Source organism: Paramisgurnus dabryanus, chromosome 12 (genome assembly GCF_030506205.2).
Source record: "Paramisgurnus dabryanus chromosome 12, PD_genome_1.1, whole genome shotgun sequence".
NCBI lineage: Eukaryota > Metazoa > Chordata > Actinopteri > Cypriniformes > Cobitidae > Paramisgurnus > Paramisgurnus dabryanus.
Genome location: NC_133348.1, coordinates 6,251,448 through 6,270,299, shown reverse-complemented (window position 1 = coordinate 6,270,299; position 18,852 = coordinate 6,251,448). Strand labels below are relative to the sequence as shown.

Below are 18,852 nucleotides of genomic sequence, written 5' to 3'. Positions count from 1 at the left end.
TCAATAAGCCGGCTATGCAGTCAACTGCGTTTACATGGGACTTGGAGAATTATCAGTTTTCTCGCAGGCAGTGACGTCACCGCCTATAGTACATAATAATCGATCAAAAAGCCGACGGCATATCTGTCTTAAGCTGTACTGTTGTATCTCTCCTCGTGTCTGCAGAACCTGTAAATGTAACATGAGCTTCTATTTTCACAGTTTCTCTGCCAACTGCTTTAGTCGAGCGGAGACTTTTATGCGTTACCTTGCGCTTACTTCCGCGTGTGACGTTTATCTTTCATACGCGGAGACATGCGCACATGGACAAAACCGTGAAAAAGCGGGTTAAGGTGTTTACATGCCACGCGAAATCGGCGTAATGAGCAAAAAACTACCTGTGCCAATCGGTTTTTGCTTACGCTGTTTATGGGCTTTCCCCGATTAAAGAAAACCGCTTTACGCGTTTACATGACCCCACGTGTTATCAGTTTATTAAGCATAATCGGCGTAAGACTGTGCATGTAAACGCACTCAATGCAACGCAAAAACCAGTGAGCATCGATGGTCCCTAGTTCCCTAACCGGAAATCACGTGACCTTTTCTGAAGCTCGCCAACCGAACATCACGTGATCCAACTCAATAAACTTTATGAAATGTTACAGAACGTTTGTTTTAGTTGTAAATATAAACACACATTGCTACACAGTAAGGGACCACAATCTACTCAATATTTAAAATAATAATATTTATTTAAAATTGTAAATATATTTATTACATTTAAAATGTAATTATATGCCTCAAATTTTATGCACAGATATGTAAGAGAATAATGACAGCATTTTTCACAATGTACTGTTTTTAAAATTAAGTCAGAGAGATGTTGGTTTTGCCGGTTGTTGATGAGTAACAGCTGTGAGTGATTACAACGTGCTTAAGCAGCCACGTGACAGAAAAATAAGTGAACATTGTCCCAATGTGAAGTGAGCTAGGGTCCTTACCAGTGCCCGAACCTATGTACACGATATACTGATTCACGACCTCGGGAGCTAGGGAACGAATTGAGACACACGGTGTGTTTTATCAATTACTTTTGAAGTAAACTTAGATCAAACCAATAAACAGTGTTGTCACCTGACACTCGTTACTTTCCTCCGCGCAGGTTAGCGCACCAATCACAGTTGTCTGTGACCACTAAATAAAAAAAGTGATTTATAAAGCACGCTGTAGCGAATTTCTCTTTTTATATTAACTACATATCATTTTATATATTTACTATAACGATTATTTACAAAATTTTACGTTTTCACATTTGTCACCTGATGCTTTTAGTGAAATCGTATGTCGTTATTCACGAATTAATGAGACGCTTATAGCGCGCCCTCTAATGGAAATTACAGGAATTGTTTGTATGCTTTTATATGTAAGACATAAGTAATTAAAGGGGCCATGACATGAAAATCTGACTTTTTCCATGTTTAAGTGCTATGATTTGGTCCCTAGTGATGCTATCAACCTAGAAAATTTGAAAAAGATCAACCCAGTAACTTAGTTTTGGTAAACCATTCTCTAGAAGCACATGAAAAAATAGGTCGTTGAAATTTGGCTCTACTTATGATGTCATAAGGAGCTCTTATTATAATAATCCAACCCCTTAATACAACCACAGCACTGCCATTTAGTGCAGAGAGAAAATAATTCACAGAACAATTGAGTTTCAATTTCAACAAACCACCATCATTGTGATCAGTGTTTGCACTTGATCTAAACATGTGCATTTTAGAGGACACACCCAAAACGGCACATTTTTGCACACACCTACAAAGTGGCAATGTTAACATGCTATAATAAATTATTTATATGGTATTTTGAGCTAAAACTTCACACATGTGCTCTGGGGACACCAAAGATGTATTTGACATCTTAAAAAAGTCCTGTGACATGGGCCCTTTAAGGTCAAAATTGCAATCCAATAAAGTTTCCTCTCAAAAGAAAAACTTTTCATACTATATTCAATAAATAAGTAAATTTGGTCCTTAAAAAAGAATAAAAAAATAAATATAAGTCGCAGAGTATAGTTATACAATATCAATATTAAATATAGATATTTCAATTATTTAAATAAAATGTATATTAAAAAACATGTCATATTATATTCAATAAATAAGTAAATTTGGTCCTAAAAAACATATTTCAATTATTTAAATGAAATTTACATTATATTTATTTTTTTGTTAGTTTTCTGCAGCAAAAATACAAAAATATAGTTTTATGGCAGGTATTTAACTAAATACTCTCTAATTTGGCAGATGGGAAATTACATTATGTTTTCTATCATTTCAGTTTTATATTTCATTGAATTATGTGAACTTACCTTCTCCCTATATACAACCTTACTAATACTTTCACTTTAAAAAAGAATGGTTTATTGTGTGTTTGTAAAATAACAGATAATTACTCATCCTTTTAAAAGAAAATTACTAAGGATGAAAATTCATCATTCTGAAAGCAGACATTCAATAAAAAGCCAAAATGGTGCAACACACACACACACGCACATACGCATGTGTGCGCACACACAGTTTTTACTTTCATGAAAGCTCTTTTATATTTTGTTTTCATTGAACACATAATGGCCCATGCTGCTTCTATGAATAGATCAAATGATCTTTAAAAGGGAAAACAATGGGTTTGAAACTGTTTGTTATTAAATAGTTCATCTTTGCCCTACATAAATTGATTTTCAGTGCCCACTGTTGATCTGAGCTGTAAAATAAATATTTATTAAGTCCTTTTTGGGCACTTACGTAATGCTCAATCAGTTTTTTTTATGTGTCTGTTTGACTGTGAGCACCTTTTAGAGTTTATCACAAACTTCATTGTCTAGTCGCTATAATGCTGTAATGAACAGGCAAACTGCAACCTGAGATGAGCTGTGAGTCAGCTGTGAGGGTTGTCGGAAACAGCTTACAAAGTGTTGCACTATTATAAAAGGGCTGTTTTCATGTGCAAAGAGAAAGACGTTGTTCATTTTAGCAGGTGAAATGGATCTATTTTCTCTTGTTTTGTCCCTGGTCTTGATTTCAGTCCAGTTATCTTGGGCTCAGGAAGATCCTCTTCTTCCTTTCTCTGAACACCTGGACACGGAGCAGAAGGTACAACTGAAGTGGGGATTCGATGAGATCCAGGGCACCATTTTATTCGAGCTCACCGTCAACACCAGCGGCTGGATTGGTTTTGGCTTCAGCCCTAATGGAGGAATGTTTGGAGCTGATATCGTCATTGGAGGTGTCGGACCAAACGGCAGCTATTTTTCGGTAGAAAATCTAAATATAATCAATAAATGTCAATAACTTAGTGGCATTAAAACCCCATTTATGTGCATGTTTTGTGCAATTTTGTATTTAACTGACTTAACTTATCTAACTCTTATAGCAACATAGATTGTTTTAGTTTTTGTCAGAATTTTATTTATTGCTAAGTAATAAAAGTTTAGCATATAACTTTTTTTCCATCTGAACTCTCAGATAAAAGGTACACTGTAAAAAATACTTTGCTGCCTTAAAATGTTTTGTTAAATCAACTCAGATTTACAAGTCATGTTAACTTACTATTATTTATCTTGACAGGAGATGAGTTATTTTTTAAATATATTTTATAAGTTATAACAACTGACCTGTAGTTATAACAACTCATCTCTAGTCAAGATAAATAATAGTAAGTTGAAATGACTTGTAAGTCCGAGTTGATTCAACAAAAAAATGAAGGCAGCAAAGTATTTTTTTTACAGTGTACAGAAGTTGTCACTGGGACGGTACATTTTAAAATGGATGTACAATTTAGGTACAGATATGTAGAAGTACCAATACAATAATTTTTAAAAATAAAACTCAGATTTAGAAGTCATTTTAACTTACAATCTGAGTTGGTTCAAAAAAAAAAAATTAAGGAAGTAATTTTTTTTTACAGTGTATGCATTTTTTAGGTACAAAAGTTTTTTAAAAGATACTGCCCAAGTGACAACTTTGTCCCTTTTAATCAGAGATTGTTTTATATTATATTCTTATTTCTATATCATTTTAAACATCATTTTCATTTTTTTTATTTAATTAAATTAAAGTACACATTTTGTACACAAATATGTAAATGTCTGTTTCAACACTATTTTATGGCATTTAGTATTTTATTTATGAATTCAACTAAATTTGTGTGTTTTGTACGATTTTCTTTTGCCGCTGTGTGTGACATTGGGTTTAGGGGTGGGGTATCATTATTGTTTTTTTACTTTGTACAAAATCATATGAATTAGCCAACCCATAAAATAATCAAATTGAATATTCCAAAACAGATTGCAAATAAAATTAAACCTAATATGAATAAAAGTGTTTTGATCTGTTGTCAAAATGCTAAAATAATACCCGCTTAACCGGATTGGGAACTAACCTGTGTCTAATTGCATAACCATTGTTTAAACAACATATAATGAATGAATAATTGCTTATCACATGTTATTTTCTGTGTTAAGGACCGGCATGCTGTTGGGAATTCAATGCCTGTGGTTGACCAGCAACAAAACTACAAACTCCTTTCTCTAAGTGAGTTTGATGGGAAAACAGTCATGAAGTTTCAGAGGTCTATGGAGACATGTGATGAAGATGATTTACCCATCACTGTGAGTCTGTGTAGTCATTGTATACGTTTTTGTATTCATTGCTATAAGTACACAAAGGAAAGTAGTTCCAAAACACTATCAGTTTAACTCTCCCCTTTCATTCGGTGTAAGACTTATATGGTTTCATTTACAAAACAATGACAGTGGAACTGAGGGATTACGAAACAAAACCTGGGAATCCACACAATGTTAAACCACTTGCCCAGTGGGACCAACATCTTTTCTTGAAACTCCCTTAACTACAGAACCTGTTTGTCAAGTGAAATAAAGTCAATAAAATGTTTAGTCAATTTTATAAAAGAGGAAGCATTTATCTTTTAATAGATCATTCACCTGATTTAGCTTATGTTCATGTAAAGTCTGATATTAAATGTGTTCTTAGTTTGTCACACTATAGAAAACTGTAATATTAACCACCCAGCCAAATTTTAATGATTAAAACCGCCAAATAAATAAAATAAGTTATCAAAACCTTGGGAAAACAGCGAGGATTCGCTGCTCTCAATCGCTAGGGGGCGTGTTCACTCTCTGCGCTGAAACCACGCCCACTCGCAAATACCGCTACAACCTGCTCAGAGTCGTATAATAATAGAGTTACGACACTCCCATAGACGTCCATTGTAAGAATGGAATGCGGAAGTAACAGCGTTTCATGTAGTGACCGGTAGTGACGCATAGTTCCAAACGCAGCACTGAAGCCCATTCATTTCAATGGCACCTGCTGGTAAATCGATGAAATTACCGTTTCTCTTTACATTTTCGGACATTTCATTAATATAGTCAACAGTGATATTTTATGAACTCTGCTTTAGGCAATGATTATCGTTAATAATAACTAGTACAATTTGTATATTTTAATGAGTTGTGTATAATGTGTGAATAATATAGATTTAATGGTTTAATATTTTATTACTGGTGGCCATCTACTTTATACTTATCTTTTTTATATATTACGAGTAACACTAGGGGGCAACAGCGACAAGCTAAATGCCTTATAAGAAAGTCACACTGCTTCACAATGCTGCTATGTGTTTCATTGTGTTTGGTAAGTAATACGAGTGATGTATCCTCGAAAATCATGTATAATTATATTAACATTTATTGTGTACTATAAATACAATTAAATATGAATTTAGTGTGTTTCTGTTATGCTTCACTGTTACAAATTACCGCGTTGGCGATCTTTTTTGTGATTTAAATATATTAAAAGTGTAGGAATTATGTTTTTAGCAGATTGATAGCCATTTATATAGCCATATTTTGCTACAAAAATAAAAGATAAACTGTGTTGCTGTAGTTGGTATAGATAACCACAGTTATCTTTGGGTCACAATTAACTGTTTATCTTTATTAACTGATTTACTGTATTTCCATCACTCCCTAGTAAAAAACGTTATAAACACAGTAAGCAGGGACGTGCACAGGAATTTTTAGGGGCAGTTGCTCTGACCTTACATAAAGGGCACCCCCCCCAAAAAAATTTTTTTTTAACTCACGGCCTACATGAAGGACTGAGAATAACATGGTCTTTATTAAAATCAGCAAACATGTTTGCCTTATGCCTACTAAAAAAATTGTTGTCTAGGCTGCTTGTCTGCAAGCTGTAGCTAGCTGCTATCTGTCTGATTATTTAGGCTTAAACGTGGCAAACTCATCCTAGATTCATAAAGATTTTAACAGAGGTGGAAAGAGTAGCCAAAAACTTTACTCAAGTAAAAGTACAAGTAACTAAATAAATAATTACTCAAGTAGAAGTAAAAAGTATGCAATGAAAATAATACTGAAGAAGCGAGTTAGACACACACACACACACACACACACACACACACACACACACACACACACACACACACACACACACACACACACACACACACACACACACACACACACACACACACACACACACACAATACAGTGCCCGCCATAAGTATCAGAACTGTAAAGACAAGATTTTTCTGTTTGCTGTGGAGACCAGAAATTGGTAAGATAAATATCAGTATGTCAGAAGTTTAGAATGTCACATTTTATTAACCTTTGTTTATGTTTCAACACATACATGCTTTAACAACAAAGAACAACAGCATTAAATGCTGACTTATGTGTGTTGTACACAAATGCACACAAGTCAATCAAACTGATCCTACACATTTTATGCTTTTCATCTGTAAACAATCAGGACACAGCTGAGTGACCATAAAAAAAAAGAATGTGACAGATTCTGTACTTTTGTCTCATGTTCATCTTTTAGACATTTCTTGACTCCACAACAAACAGAAGAATACTTATGTAGGGCACTTCTACAGTATGTGTAAAACTACAACATACACAAACAGTACAGAAAAAAGAATACAAACACAGAATAGACAAGCATTTCAAATTAACAAATTAACTCTAGTCTCAATGTTGATGTAGCTTATAGCTGAAATATCAGACAAGTAAACTGACAACAGTTTTGCATATGTATAAAGTTAGAAATCTCCTCAAATGGTCTGAGGACATTGACAGTTTACACTTACATAAAAATGATTTTAGACAAAACTCATGTTTTCTTACGTTGTCATGTCACGTGTGTTTTGTGAGAATCACTTACATCATATACAGCACAGTATACAGCGAATCAGACGTCAATCATCGATGGATTTTCTTCAATCTGTGCTACAATGCTTCTGGAGGTTGCACGCGTTTAACTGTGTCTGACGACGAACAGGTCGCGTGTATGTAATGGCGGGTACATGTGTGAAGTTTTGCTTTTAGTTAAAAGATTGGTAAATTCATTTCCACGTCACCCAACACCGGTTATATTCTGCGTGCTTATAGGTTACGAGTAAAACAGCTTCGAACGATTCAGTTTTTGCAGCGATCTGAACAATTCATTCAAACTGATTCGCGAACCAATTTAAAACTTTGGCCCATTCGCTTTGTAAAGAATCGACTCAAACGAGTCATTAATTCGCGAATACGCCAGAAACACAAGATAGCAATTTAAAAATAAAATACAAATTTCGTAATTAATTAAAATACAGTAACGAAGGATCGCTGCATAGTGTAAATAAAGTAAAAGTACAATTTATTTTTTTCCACCTCGGAACGGCAACTTGAGTCGAGAAGGGCATATGGGCAGTTGCCCGGGCAACCTGAGCAACCCTGTGCACGTCCCTGATAGTAAGTATAGTGATCAATTCCCATTACAAGCTAATATTTACCTAAAATAGCTGAAAACCTATGCAAACAGATTGACAGCCCTGCTTGGTTTGGAACTGTAGAACGTTACATGAATCACGTGACCGCGCGGTGGCGAGATCAAAGCGTTTCGTAACTCTGTTACTAGGGACTTTAAGCAACAGCCTCTGGTGGAACGGCAACGGCATTCTGGCGTTGTATTGCGCATGCGCGAATTTAACTGCTACTTTGCGACGTTCTACTCAGAGTCGTATAATAACAGAGTTACGAAACGCTTTGATCTCGCCGCCGCGCGGTCACGTGATTCAGGTAACGTTCTACAGTTCCAAACCAAGCAGGGCTGTCAATCTGTTTGCATAGGTTTTCAGCTATTTTAGGTAAATATTAGCTTGTAATGGGAATTGATCACTATACTTACTGTGTTTATAACGTTTTTTTTTACTAGGGAGTGATGGAAATACAGTAAATCAGTTAATAAAGATAAACAGTTAATTGTGACCCAAATATAACTGTGGTTATCTATACCAACTACAGCAACACAGTTTATCTTTTATTTTTGTACCAAAATATGGCTATATAAATGGCTATCAATCTGCTAAAAACATAATTCCTACACTTTTACTATATTAAAATCACAAAAAAGATCGCCAACGCGGTTATTTGTAACAGTGAAGCATAACAGAAACACACTAAATTCATATTTTAAATTCACATTAAATGTTAATATAATCATACATGATTTTCGAGGATACATCACTCGTATTACTTACCAAACACAATGAAACACATAGCAGCATTGTGAAGCAGTGTGACTTTCTTATAAGGCATTTAGCTTGTCGCTGTTGCCCCCTAGTGTTACTCGTAACATATAAAAAAGATAAGTATAAAGTAGATGGCCACCAGTAATAAAATATTAAACCATTAAATCTATATTATTCACACATTATACACAACTCATTAAAATATAAAAATTTTACTAGTTATTATTAACGATAATCATTACCTACAGCAGAGTTCATAAAATATCACTGTTGACTATATTAATGAAATGTCCGAAAATGTAAAGAGAAACGGTAATTTCATTGATTTACCAGCAGGTGCCATTGAAATGAATGGGCTTCAGTGCTGCGTTTGGAACTATGCGTCACTACCGGTCACTACATGAAACGCTGTTTCTTCCGCATTCCATTCTTACAACGGACGTCTATGTGAGTGTCGTAACTCTATTATTATACGACTCTGGTTCTACTGTAACGGTCTACTACGGGAGAACAGCTGATTTGCCGTAGTCGCTACAACGTGAGAGATTATGTAAATAAATATTATGTTTTATGGCATATGACATTGTAATTGCATCAGTTTATGATTGTACCAGTCTTTTATATAATATGTGTTCGAATGTTTTAAATTTAGGCTAATTTTAAAGATTTTGAAGTATTCAACATTTTCAGTATTGCTTATATCTAGGTTTTTAGACTTATTTACATCATACAATAGTAAAAACTCTTTTTCTGACAAAAGATTGTCATTTAATGCCAAAAGCAATCCTTCTCTTGCTTTTTTAAATGAAATATTTTTGCATCTTAATAAATGAATTAATACCGCGTTGCGGTGTCCTGTTTGCGTTTGCTTAGTGATTTTTACGTTCTTGACTACGGTGGTCTGACAGCATACTTCCGGTCGCCGTAGCCGTTCCATTCCCAGCTTTTGCTTAAAGTCTCTATTATACGACTCTGAACCTGCTCACATCGCGATTGTGTTAGGGGCGGGGCCATATTCTGTGGCTTCATTGCGTCATCGAGCCACTGTTTTATATAAATAATCGCTTCTTTCTTTCTATGATGAACTCTTTACTACACAAACTTGATATGAACTGACTTATTGATACCACCTCCCTTCCCTCTTATGTTTCTGTGACATATTTAATGTTGTATTCATATGTATTTACAATAAATGTTCATTAATAAAATAAATAAATAAATTTACAAACGTAAAAAAAATCCTAAACACAGAAATGTGGAAAAACTGTTTAACGGTGTAACTTCACAATTCAGTACTACATCGTTGTGACGTGTTTCAACAATACATTCTTACATTTATAATGTGTTTAGTCTCTGAAATGTATTTTTAAAATAAAACTTTACACAGATCTTAATGTTTAGATTGCTTTAAAAAGTATATCAGGTATAATTCTGCGGCAAATAAAAGTGTTTTTTTGTTTTGTTTTATTTGATAATTAGACTCTTCCCATCAAACTCATCTATGCGTATGGACAGACTGATGACATCAAGTACCACAGTAACAGAAGAGGCACAAAGGAGGTGAACCTGTTAAAGTACATGCCTCAGGTCACCCCTCCAGACAGCCGGTATTTCGACATGATCATGGTCAATGTAAGAGACATTTTGACTGTTTTTATGTTCTATTTTGCATGTGAAGGATTTATTTTAGCTGACGCCACAAATGAAACTTTATGCATTAACAATCACATTCTGAACTGATTTAGAAAAAGCTAAAGTAAAACACAGAAACTTTAACTGTACATGCTTGATATATTAAAAATGACAATGTTTCAGTTTACAGTACCAAGTGAACAAACCTACTATCACTGCAAGATCATGACAGCACCGACCTTCAATCAGAAGCAGCACATATATCGCGTGAGTCTGACTTCACACACATGATCTATCCATCTGTCTGACATGAGTCATCACATCTTTCTTTCACTGTCTGTCTGTCTGTCTGTCTGTCTGTCTGTCTGTCTGTCTGTCTGTCTGTCTATCTATCTATCTATCTATCATACCTGTCTGTCTAGCTGACATCTGTCTGTCTGTCTGTCTGTCTGTCTATCTATCGTACCTGTCTGCCTGTCTACCTGACATGACATCTCTCTGTCTATCTGTCTGTCTGTCTGTCAGTCAATCATGTATTCATTAATTCAATCCATCCATCCATCTACAGTACACTCAAAAAAATGATTCATTGGATTAACTCAATAAAATTGTGGGCAGGATTTCCATCCAATATGAATGTGTACCCCTAACTCATAAAACCCTGCTTTACACAATAAAAATATATTGAGTTAGTCCAACTCAATTTAAAGTAAACGGAAATACTCCATTAGTTGCCTCAACTCAATTTAGTGTAGTCTGAATAACTTGATTTGAGATAGTTTGAATTACTCAATGTAACTCAATTCTGTTATTTTATATAAAACGTTTTAATATCGTACTAATTAGCATAAGCACATGTTAGCATGCTAATAATAATAACATATGATACTGGGGATGAGCATGTGAGAAGAGACTGATCTCCAAACAGGATTAACACAGTGCTCATTGAGAGAAATATGTCACATACACAACCTAACCACAAGCGCCACTCTTCTGCACGAAGGTAACCAGACAATTTAAAAATATAACACAAACGCTAAACACTAAACACTAAATCAGTAAGATAAACGGACATTAAACACTATTAAGTCTTTCTGTTTACCTAAAAATGCATAAAATAACACTTAATTTAAAAAATGACTTTCCAAAAGCAGTTGTATGCAAAGCATGCTGGGAATTTCTTTTTCCAGAACCCAGACTCAAACAAATTGTGTAAACGCAATAAAAAAAAATCAATAAATTATAGTATATATTCATTTTGTGTTAGACTAATTAAATATATATACTTATTGCTCTTAATGAGGTATTTTAAATTAATTGAAAACAATTTTAATGTGTCATTTCTATGAAGGGCTTGAATAATTTTTTTTGAGTGTACCCGTCTGTCTGTCTGCCTACCTGACATGACATCTCTCTGTATGTCTGTCTGCCAATCAATCCATCGATCAATCAATCAATCAATCCATCCATCCATCCATCCATCCATCCATCCATCCATCCATCCATCCATTCATGCATCCATCCATCCAGCTACAGTACCTGTCTGTCTGTCTGTCTGTTTGTCTGCCTACGGGTTGGCCTACCTGACATCTCTCTGTCTGTCTATCAGTCTAACTGTATCTCTGTATTTCTTACCTGACTTGACATATGTCTCTTTCTTTCTTTTTTCTTTCTTTCTTTCTTTCTTTCTTTCTTTCTTTCTTTCTTTCTTTCTTTCCTCTGTCTGTCTGTCTGTCTGTCTGTCTGTCTGATTGCCTGAAATGACATATGTCTATCTATCATCTGTAACACATTTATCCCTGACTTTGACCATCTCTCATAATCTCCAGATTGAGCCAATAATCAAAAACCTGGATCTGGTGCATCACATGTTGCTGTATCGCTGTCCTCCGGGTGTAAGAGAGTTTTATGAAGCACAGTGTTACACAGACAACAAAATTCAGAAGTGTATGGAGGTTGTTGCTGTATGGGGAGTTGGCGGTGGGGTCAGTTTCTTTTGTGAATTTTAAAGTATTTAAATTTTTAATGGATGTTTCCTCTTTCTAAATGTAGACTAAAAAGATCTTTATTTCAAACCATTAAATCCCAGAGCAGACTCTATTTGGAGAACAGACAATATAAAAAATAAAAACAATTTTTCGTTTCTTTCAAGGCCTTTGAACTCCCTGAAGTGGCAGGACTTCCAATTGGAGGAAATGTTAGTAAATATTTCTACAGGCTTGAAGTGCATTACAACAATCCAAATCATACCGCAGGTATCTCTAATTGGATTACGGATTATGCCATAAGACATCATGTTGTGACAAATATATGAGGTATTTAGCCACTAAAATGCAAACCTTTATCCCCACAGGTCGAGTTGATAGCTCAGGTCTACGTTTCTACTACACATCTGAACTCCGTCAGCATGATGCAGCTGCTCTCATGACAGGGCTCGCTGTCGCCCCTGGATACGCCATCCCACCCCAGGCGAAGTCTTTCCTCACATATGGCCTTTGTGACACTACTCTAATTCCACAGGTACATGTGCAGTTTCCTACAATCAAAACATGGACCTTAATGAACCAACAAACGGGGATAGAAAGTCAATTTTATTTTAAAGAACATCAAAGATGTCATAAAAATAACGCTGCCATTAGCTTGCTAAATCGAGGTTGTAAACCAGTGTGAAAGTGAAAATGACATACTTGTCAAGATGCAACGCATACTCGAAATGTGACCTCTAAGGAACATCACACCCATATTTTGGGGATTTTGCTTATTCACCGTATCCCCCAGAGTTAGATAAGTCCATACATACCTTTCTCATCTCCGTGCGTGCTGTAACTCTGTCTGACGCAGCCTCCGCTAGCTTAGCTTAGCACAAAGACTGGAAGTGAATGGCTCCAGCTAGCAAACTGTTCTCGATAAGTGACAAAATAACGCAAAAATTTTCCTATTTATGTGATTTGTATAGTCACACTGTGCACAAATAACAAGGTCATATGAGACACAACCATTATTTAACAATATACATACTGGGAACTATATTCTCAGATGCACTGCTACTTGGGCGGAGTGATTCCCAGAATGTGTCTGCAAAGTTTCAGCTCAAAATACACCACAGATCTTTCATTACACGATGTTGAACATGGCCATTTGTGGTTGCAATGAAAAACGCGCTGTTTTTGTGTGTGTCTCTTTTAATGCAAAGAAAGCTTCTGTTTCCCTCCCCGTATGCAAAGTATGGGGTATAACTCTTACATGTGCTTTGGACTACATCAAAACATGTGTCTCTGGCAGAAGGTTAAACTATGTGCTCATAAGGCAGAGTCTGTGAGCGATCATGGGTGGAGCGTAATCAATGTGACATCACATTGATAGGGCATCCCTAACAGCCTGTTTTTGTGACTGTTGCGGTTTAAAGGAGATTACACAAAGAAGAATAGATGGATTCGTATAAGTAAATTTTCTGCTAGAAACACATTTAAAAGTGCATTTTTTAGGTAAGGAGGGGCATTTCCATTTTACATTTATAAGTGAAAACATGCATGACTAAATAGTTTCTTTGTCTGTTTCAAAATTGGATGAAGCTTAATTATTCAGTTTTAGATTATGTAAATCTTATTTTTAAAAATATTGACACTTATGACAACCACATATAGGTTGAAAATAAGTGCAGTAAGTTATCGGGTGTGAATTTGTCTGGGTTGACAGATTTGTTTGATATTCAGGTGATAAAGAAAGTGCATTATTTCTGATGCATCTCACTCTCTTTATGATTCATTTCAGACCCTCCCCTCAGGATTTTTGTACAGGGTCCCTTTAGCCAAGACTAACATATTTAAAAAGAAAAGTATCATCTTTAAAATTAGATATGAATCCCCTAAAAACCCTGTTCTGTGCTCTGCAGGTTCTGTCTGAGACCCCACAAGATCTTCAGGTGTTCGCTGTAATGTTACACACACATTTGGCTGGACGAAAGGTGCGCGTCGGACACTTCAGGTATACATCACAATGTTATAGACGGTTTAGAAATAATGTAAATAAAGATCACTGACTAAATCTTATGCTGAACTGAAATGGCATCTCTAAGGCACCCAATATTGAATAAATATGAGTTATTTTATTAAACTTATGCATTATCTCTGTGCATTTCAGAGATGGAAAACAGATTGATCTCCTAGCTGTGAATGAACAATACAATTTTGAATATCAGGAGATGGTAAACTTGGGTAAAACTAAGACAGTGAAGTTAGTAAGTGTGATATAGTTAAAATACATTTTTATATTTTCATTCTGTTTAGTATAAACATAAAATTCTGCCTTGTAAAATTATTACAGGGTGATGAACTACTGGTGCAGTGTACCTATAATACAGAGGATCGCACAACACTCACATGGGTTTGTACATTTTAGGTAGCAACCGTGACTCTGTTTTAAATGTTATATAAGTAAATTGTCATAACGACAACACAATGATGTGAGCTGACATGAAATCCATTGCAGCCATGTCTTTAAAACAAAGATCATGTCTGAAGTTCGACTGGGTGTAATTTGTGACCCAGCTAAAGTCATTTACTTATATCAACATAAAATCATGCTAAATAATGTAAAGAACATTCTGTGAAAATTTAACCTTGATATCTTTAACATTGACTGTGTAAGATCATGTCAAAGATTGAAATCAATGTGAAATCAAACTTTGATGCTCCCCATCTCATCATTAGATTATGAGACTTCAACTACTGTACTGTAATGTAAACCAATTAAAAACCACCTTGTTAAAGATGGTTTAAAGATAACATAAAGAACTAAGTATCTACTCAATATAAAGGAAAAGCCAGCCAAAAATTCAACTTTCATAATAAACATGGATATTGAATGAATATGTAAAAATCTCATATATCTCTCTCTGTCTACAGGGAGGGTTCTCAACTACAGATGAGATGTGCTTGGCTTTCCTCTACTACTATCCTGCTATGAGTCTGAGTGGTTGTCAGAGCTTCCCTGATCCGGTCTCTTTAGGAGCCGAAATGGGAGCAACAGATTTTCCGTAATCCAATTGCAAATTCATTTTCTTTGGTCTTGTCTTATTATGACTTGTTTGACTCATTTGTCTTTTGTTTGTTAATTTGTCAGTACCTGGTTCACTATGATGTCTACAAATACTTGGAATGATGCATCCATCAATGAATACCAACAAACACTGAATACCATAAATCAGATAATCATAGTTTCAGACTCATATGTAAGTATTCACGCTTCAGCAATACTCCCTAAAAATGTCTGGATGTCTGGAGAGAGAAAGAAAGAAAGAGAAAGAACAAGAACAGAGACAGAGAGACGGAATTTAAACTGATAGACCGACCTGTAGACACCTAGACATTTAGACAGGCAGATAGACAGACCGGCAGACAGACATGCAGATAAACAGATGGACAATTAGACAGACAGACAAGTGGATAGACAGACAGATAGGGGACAGATAGCTAGAAAGACGGGCAGAAAGTAGACAAACAGATAGACAAGTGTACAGACAGACATGCAGATAGACAGACAGACAAGTGGATAGACAGAAAGGTAGACAGACAGATAGGGGACAGACAGCTAGTCAATCGGGCAGAAAGTAGACAAACAGATAGACAGATGTACAGACAGGCAGATAAACAGATGGACAATTAGACAGACAGACAGGTGGATAGACAGACATGTAGACAGCTAGACAGACTGATAAGTGGACAGACAGCTAGACAGACAGGCAGGAGAGTAGACAAACAGATAGACAGATACAGACATGCAGACAGACAGACAGACAGGTGAATAGACAGACAGGTAGACAGACAGATAGGGGACAGATGGCTAGACAGATGGGCAGAAATAGACAAACAGATAGACAGATGTACAGGCAGACATACAGTACATGCAGATAGACAGACAGGAGGATGGACAGACAGGTAGATAGATAGACAGACAGGCAGTGAGTAGACAAACAGATAGATAGATGTACAGACAGACATACAGTACATGCAGATAGACATACGGACAATTAGACAGACAGACAGGAGGATGGACAGTCAGGTAGATAGATAGACAGACGGGAAGTGAGTAGACAAACAGATAGATAGATGTACAGACATGCTGATAGACAGCCAGACAGGGGGATAGACAGACAGGTATATAGGCAGATAGGGGACAGATAGCTAGACAGACAGGCAGAAATAGACAAACAGATAGACAGATGTACAGGCAGACATACAGTACATGCAGATAGACATACGGACAATTAGACAGACAGACAGACAGGAGGATGGACAGACAGGTAGATAGATAGACAGACGGGAAGTGAGTAGACAAACAGATAGATAGATAGATGTACATACATGCAGATAGACAGACAGGAGGATGGACATACAGGTAGATAGATAGACAGACGGACAGTAAGTAGACAAACAGATAGATAGATGTACAGACATGCAGATAGACAGACAGGAGGATGGACAGACAGGTAGATAGACAGACAGACGGGCAGTGAGTAGACAAACAGATAGATAGATGTACAGACATGCAGATAGATAGACAGACAGACAGACAGACAGACAGGTAGATAGGCAGATAGGGGACAGGTAGCTAGACAGACGGGCAGAAAGTAGACAAACAGAAAGGCAGATGTACATACAGGCAGACAGACATGCAGAAAGACAGACAGACACGTGGACAGACAGACAGACAGACAGACAGACAGACAGACACACAGACAGACAGACAGACAGACAAACAGACAGGTAGACAGGCAGATAGGGAACAGATAGCTAGACAAACGGGCAGAAAGTAGACAAACAGATATACAGGTGTACAGACAGACAGACAGACATGCAGAAAGACAAATAGAAAGGTGGATAGACAGACAGACAGACAGATAGACAGGCAGATAGGGGACAGATAGCTAGACAAACGGGCAGAAAGTAGACAAACAGATAGACAGATGTACATACAGGCTGACAGACATGCAGATAGACAGACAGACAGGTGGATAGATAGACAGACAGATAGGGGACAGATAGCTAAACAGACGGGCAGAAAGTAGACAAACGGATATATAGGTGTAGAGACAGGCAGACAGATAAAGAGGGACAGACAGATAGGTGGGCGGACATCTGATAGACAGGCAAATAGACAGACAGACAGGCAGATAGGTGGACAGACAGCTACACAGATTGACAGGGCCTTTTTCACCCAACATATTTTATATTTTAGGTCGGTCAAATATGCACAAATCCAACCGTTGGGTTTAAATAAATCTATGCTGGGTTCTTTCAATCCTGGACATTTTTTAAGTTCCAACAGTTGGGTTTGTCCATATTTCACCCAATTATTGACCCATATTTTTGGAGGGAAAAATGACTGCATGCGGGTGGTACATATTTATTTGTTTTGATAAGGGCCAGCTTGTGACAGCTTTTTTCATATGCACTTACAGCAGAATGCGTCACACTACTTTGGGAGGATTCCTGATCTGCAAGTGAATTCTCCTTCTGTACCCTGCACCAGGAGCAGTTGTACCACTGCACGTCTTGCTTGGATATCACTGCTCGTCTGCATGGTGGTGCAGTTGGCATCTTTATTACCAAAATAGCGATGTTTTCGATTTCTAAGTTAATCAACTTAGGAGACCTTTGGTCATCTTACAGGGATTATCCTATAGCCTCAACAGAAACCAGAGTCACAGAAAAATCAGCAAGATATCAAAATCTTAAATGCGCCATCATTTATAAGGCATTTTCTAATTTTTCTTTAGATGAACAAAGGATATTATATATATTATAATTAAGTGATGATTGTTTCGATTGTTTAAATGGACTTTTGCATCTGTTTGGTGTTTGACACCCTGTTGTTGGCTTATTAGCCATGTAAGAATAAATAATTTTTTTCTTCCATTATATTTCTAGTTTTTTTTTTTTTTTTTTTTTTTGACAAATTAAGAAATCCTGCATCCAAACCCTTACAAAAAAAAATTGTTTTGTGGTAAAAGTGTAGTAACCATGGCTTTTTTGGTGTATTGATTACTAGCACCATAGTTTTACTACAGTAACTATGGTTAATATTTGTAAGAGAAGAGCACAGACTTATGGACTTTATACCTCAGTAGCATTTCTTGCATATTTTTGATGAATAAACTACACACTTTATCCATACTAACTGTTGTCACAATAAGCATACAGTATAACAAAAATAGATAATAATAATAGGGGAAAACATGACAGATGAACTATACTGAATAAACAATGTTTGGTGTTAACATCATAGACTGTAAAAAAATGGTTAACATTTACACTGGGATGTTACTCTGAAGTTGAAATGACAAATCTGTACATACAGCGCCCTCTAGTGGAAATCACAGGTAGAACTTTAACAATAATACACCCTTGGATAGCGTCAGGGGTCTCTAACCTTTTTGTGAGCAAGGACTACCACAATGGATAAAACTACTTTTTTCAAAGTCCACTCAAAGGTTTTTTATTTTACTTGTTGATATGTTTTATCATTGTCTAAAATGTTAACACATTATAAAACGGTTAGTTCAAATCCTTGATTCTGATTGGTCAACCGGTGTGCTTTATTCACGATAAAACACGGCTATGACCG

General features: G+C 36.1%; 1 protein-coding gene across 1 annotated transcript; it reads left to right on the top strand.

The window, feature by feature from the left end:
- Positions 1 to 2,820: 2,820 nt before the first annotated feature.
- LOC135738310 (DBH-like monooxygenase protein 2 homolog) lies at positions 2,821 to 18,143 on the top strand. Its single transcript, XM_065256296.2, has 13 exons — positions 2,821 to 3,296; positions 4,505 to 4,651; positions 10,075 to 10,227; positions 10,411 to 10,494; positions 12,057 to 12,212; positions 12,380 to 12,482; positions 12,581 to 12,747; positions 14,120 to 14,211; positions 14,368 to 14,464; positions 14,551 to 14,610; positions 15,132 to 15,262; positions 15,349 to 15,457; positions 17,687 to 18,143. The coding sequence occupies exons 1-13, from the start codon at positions 3,024 to 3,026 to the stop codon at positions 17,840 to 17,842; spliced, it is 1,728 nt and encodes a 575-aa protein (XP_065112368.1). The 5' UTR covers positions 2,821 to 3,023; the 3' UTR covers positions 17,843 to 18,143.
- Positions 18,144 to 18,852: the final 709 nt, after the last annotated feature.

Coding starts and splice junctions, on each gene's coding strand:
- LOC135738310 (XM_065256296.2), top strand. CDS start 3,024: ATGGATCTATTTTCTCTTGTTTTGTCCCTGGTCTTGATTTCAGTCCAG. Junction 10,495..12,056: donor AGAAGCAGCACATATATCGC/GTGAGTCTGACT, acceptor CATAATCTCCAG/ATTGAGCCAATAATCAAAAA. Junction 12,483..12,580: donor CAATCCAAATCATACCGCAG/GTATCTCTAATT, acceptor TTATCCCCACAG/GTCGAGTTGATAGCTCAGGT.